General features: G+C 42.8%; 1 protein-coding gene across 4 annotated transcripts in view; it reads right to left on the bottom strand.

Moving 5' to 3' along the window:
• Nucleotides 1-22654, bottom strand: part of DAAM1 (dishevelled associated activator of morphogenesis 1) — a 3124549-nt gene that overhangs the window by 386949 nt on the left and 2714946 nt on the right. For all 4 annotated transcript variants that reach the window (XM_044074460.1, XM_044074457.1, XM_044074458.1 and 1 more), the window contains one exon: nt 17958-18042. In XM_044074460.1, the coding sequence (XP_043930395.1) occupies nt 17958-18042 (85 nt within the window). The remainder of the gene's footprint in view (nt 1-17957; nt 18043-22654) is intronic.

The following is a 22654-nucleotide window of genomic DNA, read 5'->3' on the forward strand; positions in this document are numbered from 1 at the left end:
CAATAACAGAAATGAAAGCACATTATAATAATCCACAAATTATTCTAGAAGACCCTTTTGAATATCCGCCACTTCGCAGATCAGACAGAATAGCAAACAGAACGAAGAGTGTGTGTGTGTGTGTGTGTGTGTGTGTGTGTGTGTGCATGGGGGGGGGGCACAAAACAATATAGGTTGTCAGGTGCTGAATTAAGGTTTAAAAATAAAAGCTTATATAATCCTGTCATGCATCCCCCTTGTCCAGGCCTTCCAGAAAGCATGTGAGATTGACATTTCTAAGTATCAGAAATGTGGCTAGTCACTAGTGTCTAACTTAACATCTAGTGAATAAGAAATTTTGAATTTACTAAAAAATGATAAAACTGTAAGGATAATGAAATCAGATATAGGTGGAGGTATGGTCCTTTTTGATTATATTGTGTACACAACTTTTATGTCTGACATGTTACAGGATTCTGATGCGTATCTGCACACTTACGGAAATGAGGTGATTATTACTTATAATACAATTGATTTGCAGTTAGAGGATTACCTCTCTTCACTGTTTCAGTATTCTTTACATTAAATATCCCCTGCCAATGGCGGCCAGATGTCTGGCCAAAATACCAAAGCCTTTAGGTTGCCTTAAGCTACGCTATACTTCACATACATGCTCCTTGCATAGCATAGGGCATAAAGGTGATGTCCGGACACATCATCCTCAGAAATGAGAATCCCATTGGGAATGCCAATCCAAGGACAAGAGAGGTAACCAGAAAATCCAAGAGACAAATGGACTGGGAGTGGAGGGAGGGAGTGAATACTGCAACACTGAAGAGAATGATATAGTACAGTTGAGTACACTTACCATAAATGTCGATGTTCGAGTGTATTCACTGTTGCAGTCATCACATTTGGGTTATCTGCCTGCAGGTAGCCCTCCAGTCGGCCCAAATACCAGAAACTTAGTATTTTTGCATCAGTTGCTGTCGCTCCAGGACTGATATCAGGTCGTCAGGGGTATAAAAACAGGCAGCAGAGCCATTACATCAGTGTTTCTTGCCCCAAATATCAGGAACCCCACCAAATAGGGAGCTAAGTTATGGTGAGGAAAACACAACCAGTACAAAGTAAATACCCATACCAATACCGCTGAAAGGGGTGAGTAATACACCCAGAGAGGAAAGAGAGAGAGAGAGAGACAAGGGGACTGGAGGGAGGGAAACCAGGACTGCAAAAGTGAATACACTTGAACATCTACATTTATGGTAAGTGTACACAACTGTACTATGTTCTTCGTGTTTCACTGTTGCATTCATCACACTAGGGTTGATTCCCAAAGCTGAGGAAAGGGTGGAGGCAGTCCAGAAGAGTTTGGGCTGGCTAGTATGCCCTGCAGGACTGCTGTTGCAAAACCCACCCTGGATTTGGAAAAGATAGGCAGGTGGTAATGCTTGGTGAAGGTGTGTATTCCAGGTAGCAGCTTCCAGGATGCCCCTGGTACAGACTCCCCTGAGGAATGCTGTACAGATAGAAGTTGCCCTAGTGGAATGTGTTCTGACTCCCTGCAGGGTTGATTTCCCATGGTGCTTGTAGCAGAAATGGATGCAGTGTGCTACCATTTGGAAATTGTTTGTTTTGAAATGGCCTTTCCCTCTGCCCTTGGTGCAAGGCTGACTAGTAACTGGTCAGATTTCCTAAAGGGCTTAGTCCTATCAAGGTGGAATCTGAGCTGTATGTGCATGTCCAAGGAGAGCAGGATCCTCTCCCTTTATTTTGAGGATTAGGGAAGAAGGTAGGCAAATGGACAGATTGGTTTAGAGCCACACTGGACACCACTTTAGGCATAAATGAAAAGTTAGTCCTGTCAGCATGAAAAATAATGAAGGGTTCCATAGCCATAAGTGCTTGTAGCTCAGACACTCTTCTAGCTGAAGTGATGGCCAAAAGCAAGGCTGATTTCCAAGACAGGAAGCTTAACTCTGCTGACGTTGCAGGCTCAAAGGGGGGTAGCGTGAGCTTTTCCAGTTCAAAGTTAAGGTCCCAAGCAGGGGTGGGTGCTCTCCTTGGTGGCCTTTATTTGTTTGCCCCTCTCAGGAACTGTTTGATAAGAGGGTGAGAGAAGAGAGGTGGCTCAGTGCTGTAATGAGCTGAGATGGCGGAGGCGTGGATCTTAATGGAGGAGAAGGACAGACCCTCTGTGTAGTAGGTCTGCTAGGTAATACAGGATTAGAGGTAAGGAGGGCAATGCTGTGTCCTCTCCTTTAGACTGAGTCCAGGAACAATACCTTTTCCACTTATCAGCATAGGATTTCCTTGTACTGGGTCTTCTGGTTTCAAGAATGGCATACAGCACCTGCTTGCTTAGGCTGGTCACTAGGGGAGATTTTAAGGAATAAGCCAGGCTGCAAGATTCATGGTTTGCAGTTGTGGATGCAAAATCTGCCCCCCCTGCTGAGTGAGGAGGGTTGGGATCTGGGGTAGGTGCCAGGGTGGCTTCGGTGACAGGCTGCACAGTAGTGGGTACCAGTGCTGGCGTGGCCAGTCCGGGGCAATCAGTATTGTCCTTGGTCTGTCCTGCCTTATCTTAAGTAATATTCTTGAGAAAAGAGGCAGAGGGGGGAAATGCATAGACTGAAAGTTTTCCCATTGGAAGGATAGGGCATCCACTTTCCAGGCCCTGCTGTGAGGTGTCCTGGTGCAGAATTTGCTGAGATGGTGATTGGAGGGGAGGCAAAGAGGTCCACCTCGGGGGTCCCCCATTTCTGGGTTAGAATACTGAAGGTGCTGGGGTCTAATTGCCACTCGTGTGGGTCTAGGAGATGTTTGCCAGAGAGTTTTGTTTGCCTGTCAGGAACGGAGCTTACAGATGAATCTACATGTCCAAGGCCGTGTTCCACAGTGCCATGGCTAGCCTGCAGAGTGGGTTCCCCCCTGCTTGTTGATGTACCACATAACTGTGGTGGTGTCTGTTTTTATTAGCAGGTGTCCTGGTGAGAGTAGGGACCTGAAAGCTGTCAGAGCGTACTGAACAGCTAGCATCTCTTTTTGGTCGATGTGCAGATGAGACTTCGGCTCCAGTGGCCCTGAATGCACTTGTCATCCAGGTGTGCCTGCAGGCAGAGTCAGATGCATCTGTGGTTAGGGTGTGGGGTTAAGTAAAGAAGTCCCTTGTTGCAGTTGCATGCTGCTGCCCACCAAAGAAACTCTGTCCTTAGACAAGTTATGACGGTTTCCAGGTCCTGACAATGTTGGCACTAAAGACTTTTAAGTACCGTTGAGGTTTCCTCATATGCAGTCTGGCATATGGAATTAGTAGGATGCAAGAAGCCATGAACCCTAGGGCCTGCAGGGTTTTCCTTGCAGATAGCTGGGTTCTGGTGGCCATTTGAGCAAATTAGCCAGTCAGATAGGCTTGTTTTTCTGAAGTAAGGAATGCCAGCTGGGATGCTGTGTCCAAGCTTGCTCCCAGGAATACAACTGCTTGACTGGGGACTAGTTCTGATTTATTTTTGTTGATAGTGTAACCCCAGGGAGGTTAGAAGGTTCTTTCCAAATGTCAGGAACTGCAACAGCTGTTCCTGACTGTCTGTCTGAATCAGGTAATTGTCCAAGTATGGGTACATTTGAATTTTTCTCTGTCTGCAATAAGCAATGGCTGGAGCCAGGCATTTTGTGAATACTCTGGGAGGAGCAGTGGATAAGCCAAAGGGAAGTGCAGAGAACTGATAATGCATAGATCCTGCCCTGAAACACAGGTATTTCCTGCATGCGTCCCTGACAGGGATGTGCAGATAGGCTTCTTTTAGGTCTAGGGTGTCTAACCAGGCATCTTTGGACAGCACAGGAAGAAGCTGCTGAAGAGTGAACATTCAATTTTAGTACCGCCATAAGGTGTCTAGAGTGGAAAGATCGAGGACTGGGTGCCAAGTGCCCTCTTTGCTGGGTACTAGGAAAATCTGGAATAGAACCCTTGACCTATCTGTTCTGCAGGAACAGGTTGAATTGCCCTTATGGAGAGTAGGGATTGAACTTGGTTTTGTGCCTCTGCCCACTGGTTTGGAGGAAGGTCTGGGAACCCTTCTGGGGTTGGCAGTGAGTGGAAGTAAAATTTGTACCCCTGGGATACAATGTTGCAGACTCATCGGTCTTTGGTGATGGAGGTCCAGTTTTTTGCATGATGGGCAAGTTTTCCTCCTAGGGGAATGAGCAGTTGTGCAGAGGTGAGGAGTGGAATGGAGAAGTCATTGTGAATTCTTTCCATAAGGGGGTGGCTTTGCACTCCATGTTTTTGAAGTGGAGGCACTCCGTTGCTTAGAAGTTTGTATACCCTAAGACTGTAATCTGGGGGGGATTTGTTTCCCCTGGGTCTAATTTGAGATTACCATGAGGGGGCTGGAAAGAACCAATGTTTCGAGGGGCAATGCCTACTGAATCTAGCAGGCTGCACTTGCAAGAAATCTTTGACTGTCTGCATAGATTTTTTAGAACCTCTTCTGCTTTGGTGCCAAACAGATTGTCCTTGTTCAAAGGGGCGTCTAGTAATTTTGATTTGACATGGTCTGGCAAGGTCTGCTCCTTAAGCCAAGCATGTCTTCTCAGTACAGAACCAGTGACTGCTGCCCTGCAAGATGCTTCTAGGGCATCAAAGCCACATTGCAAAGTATGCTTGCTGACATGTCTTGCAGAATGCATAAGCTCTTGTAATTATTTATTTTCTGCACAGTCTGGAAAGGTAGCTAATTTTTTGCTTAATAAGTTCCATAATATGTTGCTGGTATTTCAGCATGCGAAACTGGCAATTCAATGCCCTAATGGCGAGAGTTGCAGAGGTGTATACTTTTTTACCCCATCTGTCTGAAGGTCAGGAATCCCTGTCCGAAGGGGTGGGATTCTTAGCTGTAGTTGCTTTTATACCTTTAAGCCCCTGGGAAATGACCTCTCGGTCAGCAGTAGGATTTTTGAAAAGAAATTTGAGAGAGTCAGGGACTCTGTAGTACCGGTCTGGTTTCCTTGGAGCAGGGGGTAAAGTATCAGGAGTTAGGCTGGATTCCATAAAATCATCCTCCACAACATCCAGAACTGGAAGCATTGCTAAAGGTTTATGCTGTGGCAAATCTAGAAATTTTCTGAGTCTCTTTTTGGACTGAGGATAGTCTTGGCGTTCCCAGTGGAAATGCTCTCAAAGTATGTAGGGTTTCACCCAAAGAAAAATCCTCTGGAGGGGAAGCAGATGGAATGGATTCCTCTGCATCTGAATCCTCATAAGCAGATAAGGGCATATCTTCATATTCAGAAACCTCAGAGTTGAACTCCAGGTCTGTTACAGCTGCTGGGAACAGGTCTCTTTCTCTTAGCAGGAGAAGTCTGGCTTCCCCTAATCAGCATAATCAGGTCTTCTGCCATTTTAAGCATTTGATGTTGTGGAAAGGAAGCAGGTGCTTGAGATTGGGTTGTCTGATTTTTAGGAGTAGCTTGTACTCTTGACCTTAGAAACTTGGTAGTTTTAGACAGAACTGAAGACGTGAAAGAAGTTGTCGGTTTTTGTCGGTTTGTGTCACATATCGGTAGTGCAAAGAACTTCCTCAGAAGCCAGTGCCTGCACAGCGGCACCGGACGCATCCAAGGTAGAGACATCCCGCAGGTTCCGTAGTCAAAGAAGAATCTCAAGGCATACCGAACGGGTCTCGGTAGCGGCCTGTGAATCTATCAAAGCGGGCATCAGGGGCTGCGAAAGCGCCTCACTGAGTACCGGTGATCTGGCAACTAGCTTAACAGAAGCGTTGTCGGCAGTTTTGGACCAGTCCCTGGTCTCTGTCTTTATCCTTACGTATTTTCAGAAGATCGATAGCTGGATGGCTTATCGAAGCCATTTTGGAATATGGAGATCGAGAGCGAAAGTATTTAGTGACAATAAGGGCCCAACAATGAATAGTTTGGACATTCAACAAAGCACAAAACCGACAGCGAGGTACGTTGTGGTTTGGGCCTAAATAGGTGACGCAGTAAGAATGGAAATCTCGGTGTGGTATTTGCTTTTCACAGGTGAGGCAAATGTTAACTTTTTCTGACATCGGTCAGAGCAAGAAAAAAGGGTCCCCAACAGGGTACTTAGCCTTAGAAGACTTCAGGATGATTTAATTCAGAAATGAAAACTCAGGTAGCGACCTACCGGCACTCGTGTGAACTGCTTCTGCTTCGGGCTCCTCGACAAGAAAGACTGATGTAATGGTGTCGGCTGCCTGTTTTTATATCTCTGACGTCAGTCCTGGGTTGAAAGCAAAAATACTAAGTCTCTGGTATTCAGGCCGACTGAGGCCTACCTGCAGGCAGATAACCCAAGTGTGATGACTGCAACAGTGAAACACGAAGAACATCTACCATTGTGGTAAGATTTTACACAATTGTACTGTCCTTTCATTTCACTGTTGTAGTATTCTTTACATTAGGGAGAGTAACAAAGCTCAAGAGGAGACTTGGGAGGAGGAAGGACCACAGCACAGCCCTCTAGAAAGCCATGAAGAATGGCCCTAGCAAAACCAGCTCTAGCTCTGTAGATTACATCTAATGTGTAGTGCTTGGTAAATGTATGTATAGAAATCCAGGTGGGTGCATCAAGAATATAGTTAGTATCTAAACCCTTTAAAAAAGCACCAGAAGAAGCCACAGACCTAGTAGAATGAGTCTTAACAGAATAAGGAAAGCTGCTACCATGAAAGGAATAACAAAAAGAAATAGCTTTTGAGATTCAAGAAGAAATAGTTTGCTTAGATACAGCTAATCCCAAGGACCAGGGATGAAAAGAAAGAACGAACTGATCAGATTTCATAATAGTTTTAGTCTTATCTAAATAAAATCAGAGTAGTCTATTCAGCACCTTCTAACTGGTAGATTGTGGAGAAAGAAAAAAAGTGGGCAAATGAATAGACTGATTAACGGACAACTCATTCAACACCTTGGGCATGAAAGAAGGATTAGTACGCAAGGGCACCCTGTCCTTAAGAAACACCAAAAAAAGAGGACAAGCTATAAGGCCTTGAAGCTCAGACACCCATCTGAAAGAAGTACGGGCTAACAAAAGAACAGTCTTCCAAGAGCAATGTTGCAAGTAAGCTGAAGTTGCAAGCTCAAAAGGAGCCTGAGTCAATTTTTCCAAATCAAGATCCCAGGGAGGAGGAACAGGCTTCCTAGGAGGCCTAATATGAAGGATGCCTTTTAAGAATTTTTTTTTATCCTCAAATCTACAAGCTAATGGAGGAGATAAAGGCAGACAAGCAGAGATAGCTGATAGTGGGCCTTAACAGAAGGCTAAGCCAACCCAGCATTGAGCAATTCACACACATAAGAAAGAACAAAAGGAACATCTACTGAAAGTGGATCCAGGTTATGAAAGATACCAAATAGATAACCTCTTCCATTTTCACAAGTAGGATTTTCTAGTATCGCATTTCCTGCCCTCCTGCAGGACCCTAAGTATGTCCTCAGAAAAAAGGTGCCTATGAGGAATCAAAATCCTATCACCCACAGTGTCAGTTTAACAGTGGGGATGGATGAGACACCCCTTGTCTTGTGTGAGTAGGTCTACCTTGTGAGGTAACTTGCCATGATTGCTCTTGGCTAAATGCAGAAGAGGGAATAAATAAAGTCCCTACTGTCTTGTCACCAACAAGATTTTGGAAGCATCCCGTTGGATTTTGAACAGGGATTTTGGAATGAGGGGAAGGGGAGGAAAACAAAGAAACATCCCCTTCCAAGAAAAAGATGGGGAGTCCACCTTCCAAGCCAGAGGACCTGGGACTCTGGCACAAAACAGAGGAAGCTGTCTTTTCAGAGGGGAGGCAAATAGATCTATCTGAGGAGTACCCCACTGATGGACAATGTCCAGAAACACATTCCTGTGAAGCAGCCATTCATGAGATTGAGTTGAGGACTTGCTTAAGATTGTCTGCCACAAATGTTTTGACCTGAAGGAATGCAAACTTCCTGAAGAGTCACTTGATACTGGACAGCAAGATCCCACAGTAGGACTGCCAACCGGGAATGAAGATAAGCTCTTGTCCCCCGTTTGTTGATATACAACATCACTGTGGTATTGTCTGTAAATACTTTGAAAGGTCCAGGGAGAAAAGAATATGAAAAGCATGAAGTACCAGCAAAAAAGCTCTCATCTCTGATACTGATGTACTCTTTCCATTGAAGAGGCTACCACACCCTCTGCACCTTTAGGGAGCCAAAAGCTGCTCCCCATCCTGCATCTGAAGTGTCTGTGGAGAGCTCGAGAGGGATGGAAAGGGAGCCTTGGATTTAGAGACAACTGCTGGAACCACCAGTGAAGTTCCTTCTTGAGGCAAGGTAGAAGAGGAACTATAAATTGTAGGGGATGCGGATGTTGAAGCTAAACTAACTTCAGGAACCAATGAAACTTTCTCAAGTGAAGTTCCTTCTTGAGACAAGGTAGAAGAGGAACTATAAATTGTAGGGGATGCGGATGTTGAAGCTAAACTAACCTCAGGAACCAATGAAACTTTCTCAAGTGGAGTTTAGCCACAGGGAGCATAGAGATGGTAGGTGCCATGAATCGCAAAGCTCTCAGAAACTCCCTGGCTGTAATAGTGGCCAGAGGAAGAAGAGTTTCAAAAAAGGAAATGAGTGTCAAGTCCTTGGAAGGCAGCAGGGATGCCAGCATAGGTACAGTCTGAATCCCGAACCCCAGAAAAACATGGTCCTGAGCACAGTCAGAAAAGACATTATGAAGTTTATTGTGAACCTCGGGTTTTGCAGAAGGGAAATGGCAAAATGATTTTGCAACAGGATCTCTGGAGAGGATGCCTGAAACAGGAGGTCATCCAAGTAAGGAAATACTTGGATCCCCTGAATCCTGCAAAAAGCAATCACAGGAGAGAGGCATTTCATAAATACCCTTGGGGCAGTAGAAAGTCTAAAGGGCAAAGCACAGAACTGAAAAATTCCAGGAAGCAACACAGAAACATAAAAGCTTCCTGAAAAGGGGAAGGATCGTAATATGGAGATAAGCATCCTTGTGATCCAGAGACACCACCATGTAAGCCTGAGGAAGCAAAACAGGACCCAAAGTCTGAAGGAACAATATTTGACAGGAGGGCACCTTCAGAAAAGTGTTTAGGTGAGATAGGTCTAGAATTGATCTCCAAATAGAAACATCCTGGAGTAAAATCCCCTCCTCCTCCCTGGGACACAGGCAACTCTTGAATAGCACCCTGAGTTAAAAGGCCCCAATGCACCTCTGGAAAGAAGGAGAGTTGTTCCTGAGGGGGCCGAGGAACACCCATAAAAGGGGGGGAAGGGATTTTGAAACTATGAAATACTCCTGACGAATAATAGACAGGACCAAGGAATCCTTAGTAATCTGTAGCCAAACGGGGGGGGGGGGGGGGGGGGCAAGGAGAAAGAGCAAAGTGGCTGGAAAGAAAAAAATAGTCAGATAGCACCCGTTTTATGTGGAATAGGAGATTTCTTATGCACTGAAGTCTCAGCAGCCTTAGCAGGTGGAGCCCGCTTGCCATCTTTTTTTGCCCTTAGGAGAAAACTGACTTATTGGGGTGGTTTCTCTGAAATTTAGGCACAGTAAAAACAAAACATGTTTACGTTCCTGTAAAGCCTTACCCTTATCCTGAAGGGACTTAACCATGGCAGCAGCAGCTTCACCAAACAAGTGTTTACTACCAAGTGGGGCATCCATCAACTTGGCCTTAATATCATCAGGCAAAGGTTGAAGCTGAAGTCAAGAATACATCCTCATCACTGACACAAAAGCAGCAGCCCTAGAGGAAGTATCTGCTGCATCATAACTACACTTGATGGAATGACAAGCCATCTAGGAGGAAGTCCCTAAGTCCCTAATGGGGAAAGAGCTGAAGTTTTACCCTCAGAGTCTGGAAGATCAGAAGTAACCTGACAAGCCTGATGAGAAAGGACAATTAACAAGTACCTGGGCATACGGGTCTGATAATTAGCCCTAAAAGCTAACAGAGCAGAGGCCATTTCTGACTTCTCTACCCCATGACCCAAGTTTTCTCCTATCCATCCAGCTGTTTCACTCAACAGTAAGTGTACCAAGCACACAGTAAGTTTGACAACTGCTACTGAAAAAAGTTAACATATCACAATACTAAAGGGACTTGTACAGTTTAATTTCACCCACAGTTACAAAAGTTAGAAAAAAAAGCAATACCTTGAGTTGAAATCTATTGTACCAAGCACACAGCGAGTCTGACAATTGCTGATGAAAAAATTATCACACAACCAAAGGAACTTGTACAGCTGAATTCCACCTACAGTTGCAAAAGTTCAAAAGAAATAATACCTTGAGTTAAACAAAATATATTTAAAATATATTTAAGTCAATTTCCAAGACTAAAGCTAAAAACGTAACTGTTTTCTCTCACTTATGCATTAGCGTGTTCTGTACTGTAGTGTTGAATCCGCTGGAGGGTTGTCCCCACCCACATTCACACTCACTCATAGGCCTTTTATTGTTGAAAGTGAAGATAAGTTAACACTTTAGCAGTGTAAAAAATCCCTGTAAGGGCAATAAAAAGCCCATAAACATAAAATTAAATGCTGTGACTCAAGTCAAGTATTTCGAGGTCAGAGACCTTGCCGTTGAATCTAAACATTCTACCTCACTGTTTTTTTTTTTTTTTTTGGTAGTACACCATCTGTGGAAGGGGAGAAGTAACTGCATTCCATTGAAGGGTCTAATTGGTCCTCCCCTTATCTCAGCTGTTTCTCCATCGACAATAGCATTATTTCAAGTGAAAGCCACTGTAATACTGCCTTTTGCACGGAGGGTGGCCTAATGGTTAAGGTGTTTGTCTTACAAACACAAGGTGCAGGGTTTGAATCTCACAAGGGATAACTGGCTAAGCTTAAAATGGCTCGCAAGGGCAGTTAGCCTAGTACTAACCTATGAAAGACTATGAAAGACTATGAAAGACTTATGTGTATGTTAACAGGATTTTACCAGCTTGGTTACTGTCCTTAAAAGTGTCTGAATCTGTCCTACCTCCTGTTTTTGCTGCAGTTTTACAGATAGTTTTTTTGGTACTTACTCTACCGTGGGCCAACCTGCTCTGTTCAGCCCAAGCATTCACCCTACTTCCTTGCCCTACCACCAATTGTCATCCACCCCCCACTACATCTACACTTATACCTCACTTACTCCACCTACTCTACTCACCCTCCTTTTCTGTGCCCACCCTCCTTTTCTGTGCCTAACTTACCACCCAATCGCAAACTTTCCTTTTATACCATCTCCACCCACTTCTCTTCTAAATTCCTAATCAAATCTCACTCTGCCCTCTCCCCATCAATACCTACCTATTCTCCACTCTATTATCACTGCCACTCTATTAACACTCACCTAACCACACTGCATGATTTTTACAATACTTGCCATGCTATTTCTTTCCTGTAACACCTTATTCATCCTCCTCCTCCTCATTCCTAACATCACCACCAGTAGCAATATTAAATAAGCACACCTTAACCATTATTTCATCCTCACCTATGAACCATCTTGGCTACTGAAAAATCTCTTCAAGCTTATTTCCCACAACTCCATCTCACTGCTGTAACCAAAGAATACTAAAAAATGTGAGTCCCAAAGTTAAGTTAATGCTTCTACCCATCACTGCTAAAAAATGCTATAATAAACAAACTTCTGTTTCCACCATACTTCAGTGTGGTGACATCCACTCCAACCCAGGTGCCAAACAAACCCTAAACCATAAAATACACCCTAAAAGTTTAAAAATAGTCACGCTAAACATTAGAAGCATATGCAACAAAATCACAGATTTTCATGCCTGGATGACCCAGCACAACCCAGACATCATAGCCACAACTGAGACATGGCTAAAGCTGAAATAAAAGGTGCTGAAATACTGCCTCCTGGTTATATTATTATTAGGCTGGATAGAAAACTTAAAAAAAAAAATCAACTTTTGGAAAAGCAGAAATTGCAATCTCATTCCTAAAATTTAATAGAGCAAAGAGCATACGTATTGCTGTGCTATGTATCCCCAGGACAGAACATTCCAATACTTGAAAACATGCAGTACTAAGGTTATGCTATTCTGGATAATAGATACAATCACAAATGAAATTATCCTCCTGGGTGATGTAAATGTTGACTGCAGGCAGTCTTTATCTGCATCTTCAGTGATCAACTGCATGAACCTCTTCGGATTCACTCAACTTATTAATACACCAACAAGATATGGCAAAAATAACTCCCAAAAATCTGTCCTAGACTGGGTTCTGGTTACCAACCCATCTAATTTTACCTCCTCAGGTACCCTCCCTCACACACTAAGTGATCACCTGCCAACTTATACCCACAGCAGTATTAATCAGCTATAACAAAGAAACATAAGATCAAAACTACCTGTAATTTATCCAAATTCTCCAAAGGAGTCTTTTGTTGAATCTGTGAAGGCAGTTAAGTAGTCCATCCTAAAAGACTCCCGTTAAATGATGGAGTTCAATACTTCAATGCAGCATTTCTAAATTGTCTTACCATATTAGCCCCAGAGCGTACAAAAACAATTAAAAACAGCTATACCCCATGGCTTACCAACCAATGCAAACTACTTATGAAAGAAAGAGACAAAGCATGTATTAAATGGCAAAAGAACAAAAATTGGATTCAGATAGCTATGAAAAAGTCAAGAAACAAATTAATAGTGATAATAAGTCTTATTATACTCCACTACAAGCCTAAACAATTCTAGTCCTCCATATCCTCTCTTATCAGCCAAGGTACAAAAAAAAATTCCAGCCCATACCCAGGCATTCCCCCTCTTCAAACATCTACCTATTTCAATACATACTTCATAGAATGCATAGCCAACTTAACCTCAAACTCATCGGACACACTCCCTTCCACACAGCCAACTTCCCCTACCTTAGACCCTACCATTTCCTTTCATAAAACTCACCTATCTGCAACCACTCCAATACACATGTAGACAACTCCACCCAATTTACCTTTCAACCATTTCTATAACTCTCATAAAAAATGCGTAAATTAAAACCTTGTTCCTCCTCAGCTGCCAACCTTCCCCCAGAATACCTAAATCTAGCTGCAGATTTAATAGCATACCCAATCAGCAGTCCTACTAACAGATCAATAACAGAATCATGTGTCCCTAATTTGTGGAAAACGGCACACATTACCCTATTACATAAAGGCAATTCCACTGACATTTCAAATTTCCACCCTATAGCCATCCTGTCTCCCTTTCTAAAATCCTTGAAAGATGAATCCATCAACAATTTCTCCACTATCTCAAAAAAAAAAAAAAAAAAAAAAAAAAAAAAAGCTAATCGCCAATATGCAAAATAGATTTTGGCCAGACCACAGCACCTCTGCTGCATTACTATCATTTACAGGCTTGCAACTGTAATAATCTTGTATCTACAGTATTTATAGATATATCAAAAACCTTTGACATGGTTTCTCACAGTAAACTCCTCAATCAACTCTCCACCCCTGGTCTAGCATCTCCATCTAGTCAATGGTTCTCTAATTACCTTGCCAACAGGCAACAAGCTGTAAAAGAGCAAGAATTCATCTCTGCATATCTTCCCACTTTCACATGAATCCCAAAAGGATCCATCATTGGCCCTCTGCTGTTCAATATTTCTATCAATAAGCTACATTCATCTTCTTCTGAAGGCACCTTCATTCAATGTGCAGATGACTCTACCATCATCTGTTCTTCAAACACTAATTCACCTCCAAGAAATCACTCAACAAGCTGTGATCTCCATTGAAATTTGGCTTACAATGGCACAACTCCTACACCCCCCCCAAAAAAAATCTCCTCCGCTTTACCCCCCCAAACCCATACCCCTAACAAAGCATCTTTCATAATCTTTTCAGCAAATTGCACTGAAATTGAGTTAGCCCATCATACCAATCTATTAAAAGACATAATAGATGATCATCTTAAATCTGACCTTCATATCCAAAGCAATATCAAGAAAACCCACCAAAATCTAGGCATGCTATACAGAAACAATCACAAAACATTTTCTGTGAACACCCAGAAAAATTACTCGAGCCAAAACCTACCTTTTGCCCTCCCTAGCACCAATTCTAACGAATTTACAATCCTTCATAAAAAAACAAACTTGAAAGCTGCTACAATAAAATTGCCAAGTTTGCTACTAATTCATCCTATTTCACCTATTACTATAAAGCTCTGCATATCCTTAGTTGGCTGGAACTCCCCCTCCAACTATCCTATGGTCAACAAGTAATGGTATATAAAATCATAAGCAAATCACTAGCCTACCTAACTCTTATGCCTTTAATCAACATGAATCGACATGTATTTTACAAAAAGAACTCAGACTGGAAGACCAACTTCTCACCATAAATAAACCAAATAAATCCCCTAGATAAAGCCTATACCAGTAATGGCAAACCTATGACACGAGTGTCAAAGGTAACACACCAGAATTCACCAACAACCAAATTACCAAAGAAACTGAATGAATAAAAATACAAGAAATATGTGACCTTGCAGTTATCTATTAAAACTCAGCAACAAAAAAATAATTGATCAAATGCAATGTGTTCCATATTTTTTTTCAGTTCTAATCAAAATTACTATTAAAAGTAAGGTCATTTTTTGGTGCACTGTTTTAAGCCCAATTATCAGTGCGCATATCGTTTTCTCTATTGCAAGTCACCGATTTTTCTTTTTAGTGCACAGCAGCACACGACTGGACTGTATTTTTAAAATAAATTAATATGTAAAGAATTGTTTCTTTTTTGTTTGGGAGAGGGGGTGTCATGCCTGCAGAGTCAAGACAGACATTTTCTGAATTTTTGACATGCCAAGCCCAAAAGGTTCACCATCACTGGCCTATACTCATACTCAGTAGGAAAACAAAATGGAACTCCTTAGCTCTAACCATCAGAACTATTTCTAACCTACCCACCTCTAAATGCTCTCTAAAAAGAATACCTGACAAAATTATGGACCTGCTCCTGTGGCAATCCTGGCTTAACCTCCTCACTATATTTCACTCACCACCTTCAACCTAGATCACAGTTCACTAGCCTCTACAGCCTCCTACTCCACTCCTTTTGTTTTCCCCACTACATAACCTTATTTAATTCATCTCTGTGGACATTTCCTCTACCTCTTTTCTTCCTACTCACCCTACCCTGCACTCTTCCTATAATCTCCTTCTCTCCATCCTTCTTCCTTCTATAAACATAATATGAACACCTCTTATACCGACATCACTCAGTTTCACCTCATTGTCTCTAATTGTGTAATCTATCACTTAATTGTCACGTCTCATTCATCATACTACTCTACGTTTCAAATAATATGAATACTGAATTATTCCTCACATCTTCAACTCGTTATTTTTATTACGCTTTGCTATGAAACACATATTCTATGTTTTTCTGATTACAATATTCTTTCACTCGTGCTTTTTTCCACAACATACTTTGTGATTTTAAAATATCTGTATTTGCCGTTTTGTAATGTAACATGATACTTTGTGATTTAAAATATCTGTACTTTATTTCTGACATATTGTGATTGTGGAGCATTTCTCCTCAGGCCTCTGCTGAAAATGGGCAGTTTTTGGCCCAGTCAGACTTTCCCGGTAAACAAACGTCAAATAAATAAAACCTTCTTGCCTAGCCTTTCCATGGACCTACTATCTTTATCAGAGGACAGTAACTTAGGATAAAGAAGCAACTGAGAGGGCATGTCAGAGGCTACAGACACCACCGAGGGGTCAGCAACAGGACACTTATTTTGTCTATACTGACAGCACAGTTGTAAAGTAACACCAATTAGTGGTTACCAACCAAATGATATAATTACATGCTACCTGCAAAACTAATTCAAGAGGGTGGGTGGTATGCTGTTTCGGGGTAGGTGTAGGTGATTTTACTGACATTTTTCCACTTGTAAAATAAAAATTTTCTTTGCAACAACAGTGTTTTTATACATATGTGATCTTTAAAAGGTATGCCAATGTTTAGCAAGGGGCCTACCATTGTTCAGTACTATTATCTCAGATTTGCAAGATGCATTGAATGAAAATTATGATTGCTCACAGGAAATACCAAGTGGGGGAAAGTTTCAGTAGGATACAGAGAGGTTTGCTACATGGTCACAGCAATGTTAAGCTGCTTCTGTTGACAGTGACTACAGGATCATGCATTCTGGGGCAAAGAAATCCATAAGGGCCTACTTCTTGAGGCTGTGGTGTTAAGCACATTGAAGGAAAGTGAATGGGGGAATTAAATAAGCCTAAGATTTATTACAACAGCCATGGGATGGGCACACTTTCCAAGGCAAAAAGGATACCTCATAAGCATCAGCTCGAGTAACTGGGCACTAGTGAGGCCACATCAAGAACACGGCACACCATTTTGTTGACTACACCTCAACTATCAGCCTGGGGTGATGCCAGTGGAGATGACTAAATTACCAGGGGCTTAACTGAGTCAGTAAATGAGGGTAGAATGCTACACTTGCAGAAAAAACAAGCCAGCAGGAAAGACAGGACATGAAATAACTCACTTCATCCATACAGTTTTGTAAGGTAGAAGGGCTGGGGGAAGTAGCCTTAAAAACAGGCGAGAAGATGTGGCATAACACATTCACTAGACAATCGCAATGTACTGAAATGTCGAATTTCAGTACGTGGAGACTGAATAGTGGAAAGTGCAGTTACGCGAAACTGCACTATGTAGAATGAGAAAATGTTAAATCCATTATTGTGGTGTAGCGTTCGTGACGTGTCGTGCGGTTTGTGGATTTATCTGGGGTTTCAGGTAAGTTGTGTTTGTGTAAGGGTATTTGGGTAAGGATTTTAGTGTGTGTATGTGTGTGTGGTGCTTTTTGTGTGTTTAGTGCGACCTTGGTGTTAGAACATATGAGTAGGGGGTGTGTGGGGGGCGCAGGGGGGCTTGCCCCTTTGCTTATAGGTAGTGTAGGTGTGTTTGTGTGTTATGTTGTGTTTGTGTGTGTTGTCATGTTTGTTTTAGTGTAGTTAGGTAGGTGTATTTCTGTGGTTTATGTGCTGGCTTGTGTGTGTGTGAATGGTCGCGGTTGTGCTATTTGCGGTTTTGGGTTTTCGGGTATGTGGGTTTTCCACTATTCAGTCTCGAAATACTGAAATTCGACATTTCAGTATTTTGAGATTGTCTAGTGAATCCGGCATAACAGATACTGGATGGCACATGAAATGGAGGAGTAACTATTTCAATAGGTGTTTTAGGCAAATGAAAAAATACCACACTTGCTCATGTGACAGGAAATGGCAGGCATTACTAAATAGTAGGAATGACAGAGATGTAGTTTCACCTTTACTCAGAACAGATCTGGTTTTCAACAATCAGTACAACTTGTATGTCTGTGTACTGAACAGTAACGAGCCTTGCCAGATTTCTGTTCTGAATAACAGCTCATTATACCAATCTTTTCTTGGAGCACTGAGCAAAAATCTTATAAAAATCCAATGTCAGTGATAAGGTTCCTTTTACCCTGGAACTTTAACTGCAGCACAATGGCACATTAAAAATGATTCAAAATTAAACAGCAGACAATTTGCATAGTATTTTTATACCCTGAGCAGACTTTAAATATTTTTCCTCAGGTAGACAGGAAATGTTGGAGGGGGGAACGTGTTTTGGGAGAGTAATTACGGCAACAATACATGTAGAATAATACTGAGGAGGGGTAGTGAGGTTTAAGGGAAGGCAGGAATTAGTGTAATGCTGAAATGATAGTTACAAAGGAAGAATATACATGATGTATAATGTATACAAATGGAAAAATGTTAATACTGTTTCTTTTCTGTGAATGTATTTTTGCCTGTGCATTAAGTAATAATTTAATAAAGGAGTTTAAAAAAACTCAAATAGCAGACATCAAAAGCCTTTGACTCACCTGCTCCAACATGTCCTTGGGCAAATCTTCTTGCTCATCCATTGACAAAATTGCACGCTTGATTTCTTCATTGGACAATTTTAACCTAAAAATAAAGTGACAAGTTAGTTTGTACCTTTTGAAGTGGAAAGCTGCAAAATGTCTACGTTTTATTAATAACTAAAAATATTTCCTCAAATTTCTAGCTCCTAGTCAATAGCTAATACCACAAAACGTCTGTTAAAATGATGGATATATACAACACAACTATCAATCCTGATCTATAAATTAACTGTATAATACCACTTATTTTCTTTTAGTAAATATTTATAGGTTCTTTATGAAATACAACAATATAAAATTAAAGGCTCAAATGCCAAAGGCAGAAGATGTCAAAAGTCTTTTTTCCTAACAAGAAATTTGACACTTAAAACTATATTATTTTATTAATCTCAGTTCATGCCTACAGTAGATTAATGGTGCTACTAAACGACAGTCACAACAGTTGCCCAAACCAGAAGCTCTACCATTCTTTTCCTATATATTTTTTTCCTTTAGGCATTGTTAGTTTGAATGTTTAATAACTCTGACTAAACAATCCTGGTGAGGAGACTCCCAAACATTTTTTTCAAAGCTTTATACAGGTGACGAAACCACTTCTGAGACCTTCAAGAGGCAACCAGTGGGACTGAACAGTGCATCGTAAAAGAAGTTATGTCCTTACCATAACGTTCCATGTGGAGTGTTCATCTCGCCTTGGTTATTACACATGGGTTCGGAGCCGATCCTCGGCTCCGTGCCGGCCGACTGCAAGCTCTGCATCGAGAAGAAGCTCGAGGACATCTAATACCCACAATCCCCCTCTGCCTTTACCTCAGATCTAGTTTGCAAGCAAACCAGACATAAAGCACGCACACATGCCAAACTATATACACAGAAGTACATATATACAAACATACCAAGGGTATGATAGTAACACTAATAATGCAACAGCAGAAGGAGAATACTCCAGACCAGGCACCAAATGGAACGTTCTTCCTAAGGGTGGGAGGGTGGGAGTGTAATAACCAAGCGAGATGAACACTCCACATGGAGCGTTATGGTAAGGACATAACTTCTTTATGTGAGAGTGTTCAATCTCGCCTTTGTTCTTACACATGGGTAGCGTCCTAGCTCCATGATCCTGAGGAACTCAAGGGAGCGTTCTTGAGCACAGTGGAACCAAAGGTTGCCCTATCCCTAGAAACCCTGTCCACTTTGTAATGAGAGATAAATGTATGTGGTTTAGCCCAAGTAGCAGCCGCACAAATAATGTCTAGTGGTAGCGAGCTGCGTGAGCCAAAGATGTAGAAACTGATCTGGTGGAATGTCCTTTGGGTTTTACTGATAATGTTTGATCAGAGGCCTCATAAACATATGTGATACAGTCAGTTAGCCATTTAGAAAGAGTTCGTTTAAGTAACTGCAAGACCCTTTCTGCTGTCAGCAAAAGCTACAAATAGTTGATCAGATTTCCTGTGATCTTTTGTTCTATCCAAATAAAATCTGAGTTGTCTATGGACATCCAGTTTGTGCAACATATACTCCAATTTATTAGAGTGGTTCTTAAAGAAGGTGGGTAATTCAATGGACTGATTAATATTACTAGAAGAGCAAACTTTGGGGAGAAAGGATGGATTAGTGCGTAGGGATACTCTGTCAGAATGAAATATTAAATAAGGATGTTTGACAGAAAGGGCCTGAAGCTCAGACACTCGTCTAGCAGATGTAATGGCCACTAGAAATAAAGTTTTCCATGACAAAAATTTCAATGTGCAACTTGAGGCTGGTTCAAAGGGTGGCAACATCAATTTAGAGAGCAACAGGTTCAAATTCCACGGTGATGTCGGACTTCTGACTGGTGGTCTGATATGAAAAGAACCTTTTAAAAAGGCTTTACAAAGTCTGTGAGCCATAACAGGCGCACCACATTCCTCTACATGATAGTTAGAAATGGCAGCTAACTGTACTCAAAGTAGCTGGGGAAGCTCCCTCATGAAATAGTTCAGTCAAGAACTCTAAAATCTTGTTTAACGGAGCTATAACAGGGTCCAAATGATGTGACTCCGCCCAAAAGACAAAACGTTTCCACTTACTGGTGTAAGTCTTTGTAGTGGAAACTTTATGAGAAGCTACTAAAATATCTTGAACCGCCGATGTAAGGGGAACCGACCTGGCTAGAAAGGCGGAGCAGCCAAGCTGCTAGATGGAGAGATTCTAGAGATGGGTGAGGAACTCCTGACGAGTGAGTCAGTAGATCTGGCTCTGGGTCCAGCATCCAAGGTCCCCGAATGCGGTGATCCAATACAAAGGGAACCAAATTTGTGAGGCCAGAGCGGAGCAATGAGAATAATAGTCCTCTGAAGGTTGTTGGCTTTCTGTAGAAACTTTGCAATCAGGGAAATGGAGGAAAAGCATATAGGAGACCGGGGCCAATCGTGCACCAGCGTCCCTGGGGACTTCCCTGGAGGGTAATAGGGCAAAGTAGCTCCTGCATTTGGCGTTCATTGGAGGCATAAACAGATCGCAGGTAGGCTGGCCCCATTTGCGAAAAATCCTTCTTGCAACTGACTGTTTGAGGGACCACTCGTGAGGCAACAGTATTGCCCTGCTCAGCCTGTCGGCTATGACGTTGGATGACACCGGGATGTGCGTTGCGATCAGAAAGCGACCGGTGGACTCTGCCCATTGCCAAATTCTCATGGCCTCTCTGCATAGTTGGTAAAACCTGGTTCCCCCTTGCTTGTTTATGTACCAGACTACGGACATGTTGTCTGTCTGAACTGCAATGGTCCCTGGAGGAAGAAGGGGAGCAAAGTGTTGCAACGCCAAAACACTGCCCTCAACTCCAGAACATTGATGTGCAGATTGTACTCCAGATTGGTCCATTAAGCCTTGGACTGTCTGTCCCTGAAAGATGCCCCCACCCTATCAGGGAAGCGTCCGTGGTTATAAGCGCTGTGCGGGTAGCACAAATGGTCTTCCGCTGGATAGGTTGCAAGTCTGTAACCACCACATTAGGTGTGATTTGCATGTTTTCGTTATCAATATTTCGTGAGTCAGTGGAAGTTGTTGGAATGACCATTGTGCAAACAGAAGCCATTGTAGCACTCTCATGTGCAGTCTTCCCAATGGTATCGCGAGAGAAGCTGCCATGAGACCCAAGACTTTCAGAACAATTTTGCGGGGACTTTCTGGGCGACAGCAGAAGAGAAATGTTGATTTGAAGTGCTACTATTCTTTCTGTAGGAAGTTTTAGAACTAAATGGTGCGTATCTAATTCGCTCCTATGAATAAGATATGCTGTGATGGCTGTAGTAAAGATTTTTGAAATTTACTGAAATTCCAAGGTGTGTACAAAGTTGTAGGGTGTAATCCCTGGCCTGTATCAGTCGGCCTGGTGGTGGCAGACAGGAGCCAGTCGTCCAGATCACGGAAACACCTGGAATCCTAGGCCTCAGATGAGGCGCTACCACTGCCATGCATTTGGTGAAGACCCTGGGGGCTGTAGTCAGACCAAAGGGCAGGGCTCGAAACTGATAGTGACTGGCTCCCAGCCGGCGCAAATGATCCCTGGACGCCCTGGCCATTTTGATGTGGTAGTATCGTCCTTCAGATCTATCGAGCACATCCAGTCGCCCTTCTGTAAGAATGGAAGGATCGATTGAAGCGTGACCATTCGGAACTTTTCCTTCTTGACAAAGGTGTTGAGATGGCTTAGGTCCAGAATCGGCCTCCAGTCCCCTGTTTTCTTTGGAACTAAAAGAACCTTGAGTAAGTTCTGAATCCTATTTGGTCCGCTGGGACTGGTTGGATGACTCTTTTTCTAGCAGCTTTGAAATTTCTGTAGCTGCTGGCTCTAGATGGGGTGGTACATCTGGGAGTTTCTCTTTGGAATGGGTGTGGATAGAAATGGGATTTTGTAACCTCTGGTAACAACGCTTTTACCCAATTGTCTGAAGAAAGGTTTTGCCAGGCCTGAGGGTATAAAGCTAGCGACCCCAACTGCCTCCAGAGCAGGACAGTAGGGCCTCCTCTCAGGAGTGCTGAAAAGGTTTGCCAGGGAGGTTATCCCTGTCACCTTGGTTTTGCGGACCCCTCTGCCGCCAGGCGGCGTCTTCCACCTCTGCCCCCCTCTGCCTCTAGAGGGGCATCACCCTGTGTGTTTGGGAAAGATCCTTGGGGTTTTGAAACCACATTTTCCCTACGTTGCCCTTTGGGGTATGGTCTGGAAGGGGTGGAAAACGGACTCCGACAGCAGACAGAGTCTTTCCCTCCTGTTCACACCGGGTAAGGGTCTCCTTTACTTTAGGGCCAAAAGTGTGGCTCCATCAAATGGGGCGTTAGTAAAGGAAGACTTGAAGGCTTCCAAAGCGAACATAAGCGCATCCAGGATTGCCTACGAAGAGCAATCGCTGAAGCCGCTGCCCTACTCGATCCCTCGGCTGCGTATGATATCAGCCTCATGGACGAGTTTACAATGGATGTAAGGGTGTTGAGATGTGCTGTAACTTTCTCTGAAACAGCAGCATCTGTAGTACCCTGGAGGGTATCTCCCAACTCTTTGACTAGATCCCTCTGTAAGCGTGTAAAATGAGTCAAATAGTTCAGGGAGCATAGAAAGCCGCTGAACTGAAAATGCGCTTCCCGTATCTGTCCATGGTCCTAGAATCTTTGTT

This window comes from Protopterus annectens, chromosome 6.part0, assembly GCF_019279795.1.
Source record: "Protopterus annectens isolate FY-2018-M chromosome 6.part0, PAN1.0, whole genome shotgun sequence".
In the NCBI taxonomy this organism is placed as follows: Eukaryota; Metazoa; Chordata; order Ceratodontiformes; family Protopteridae; genus Protopterus; species Protopterus annectens.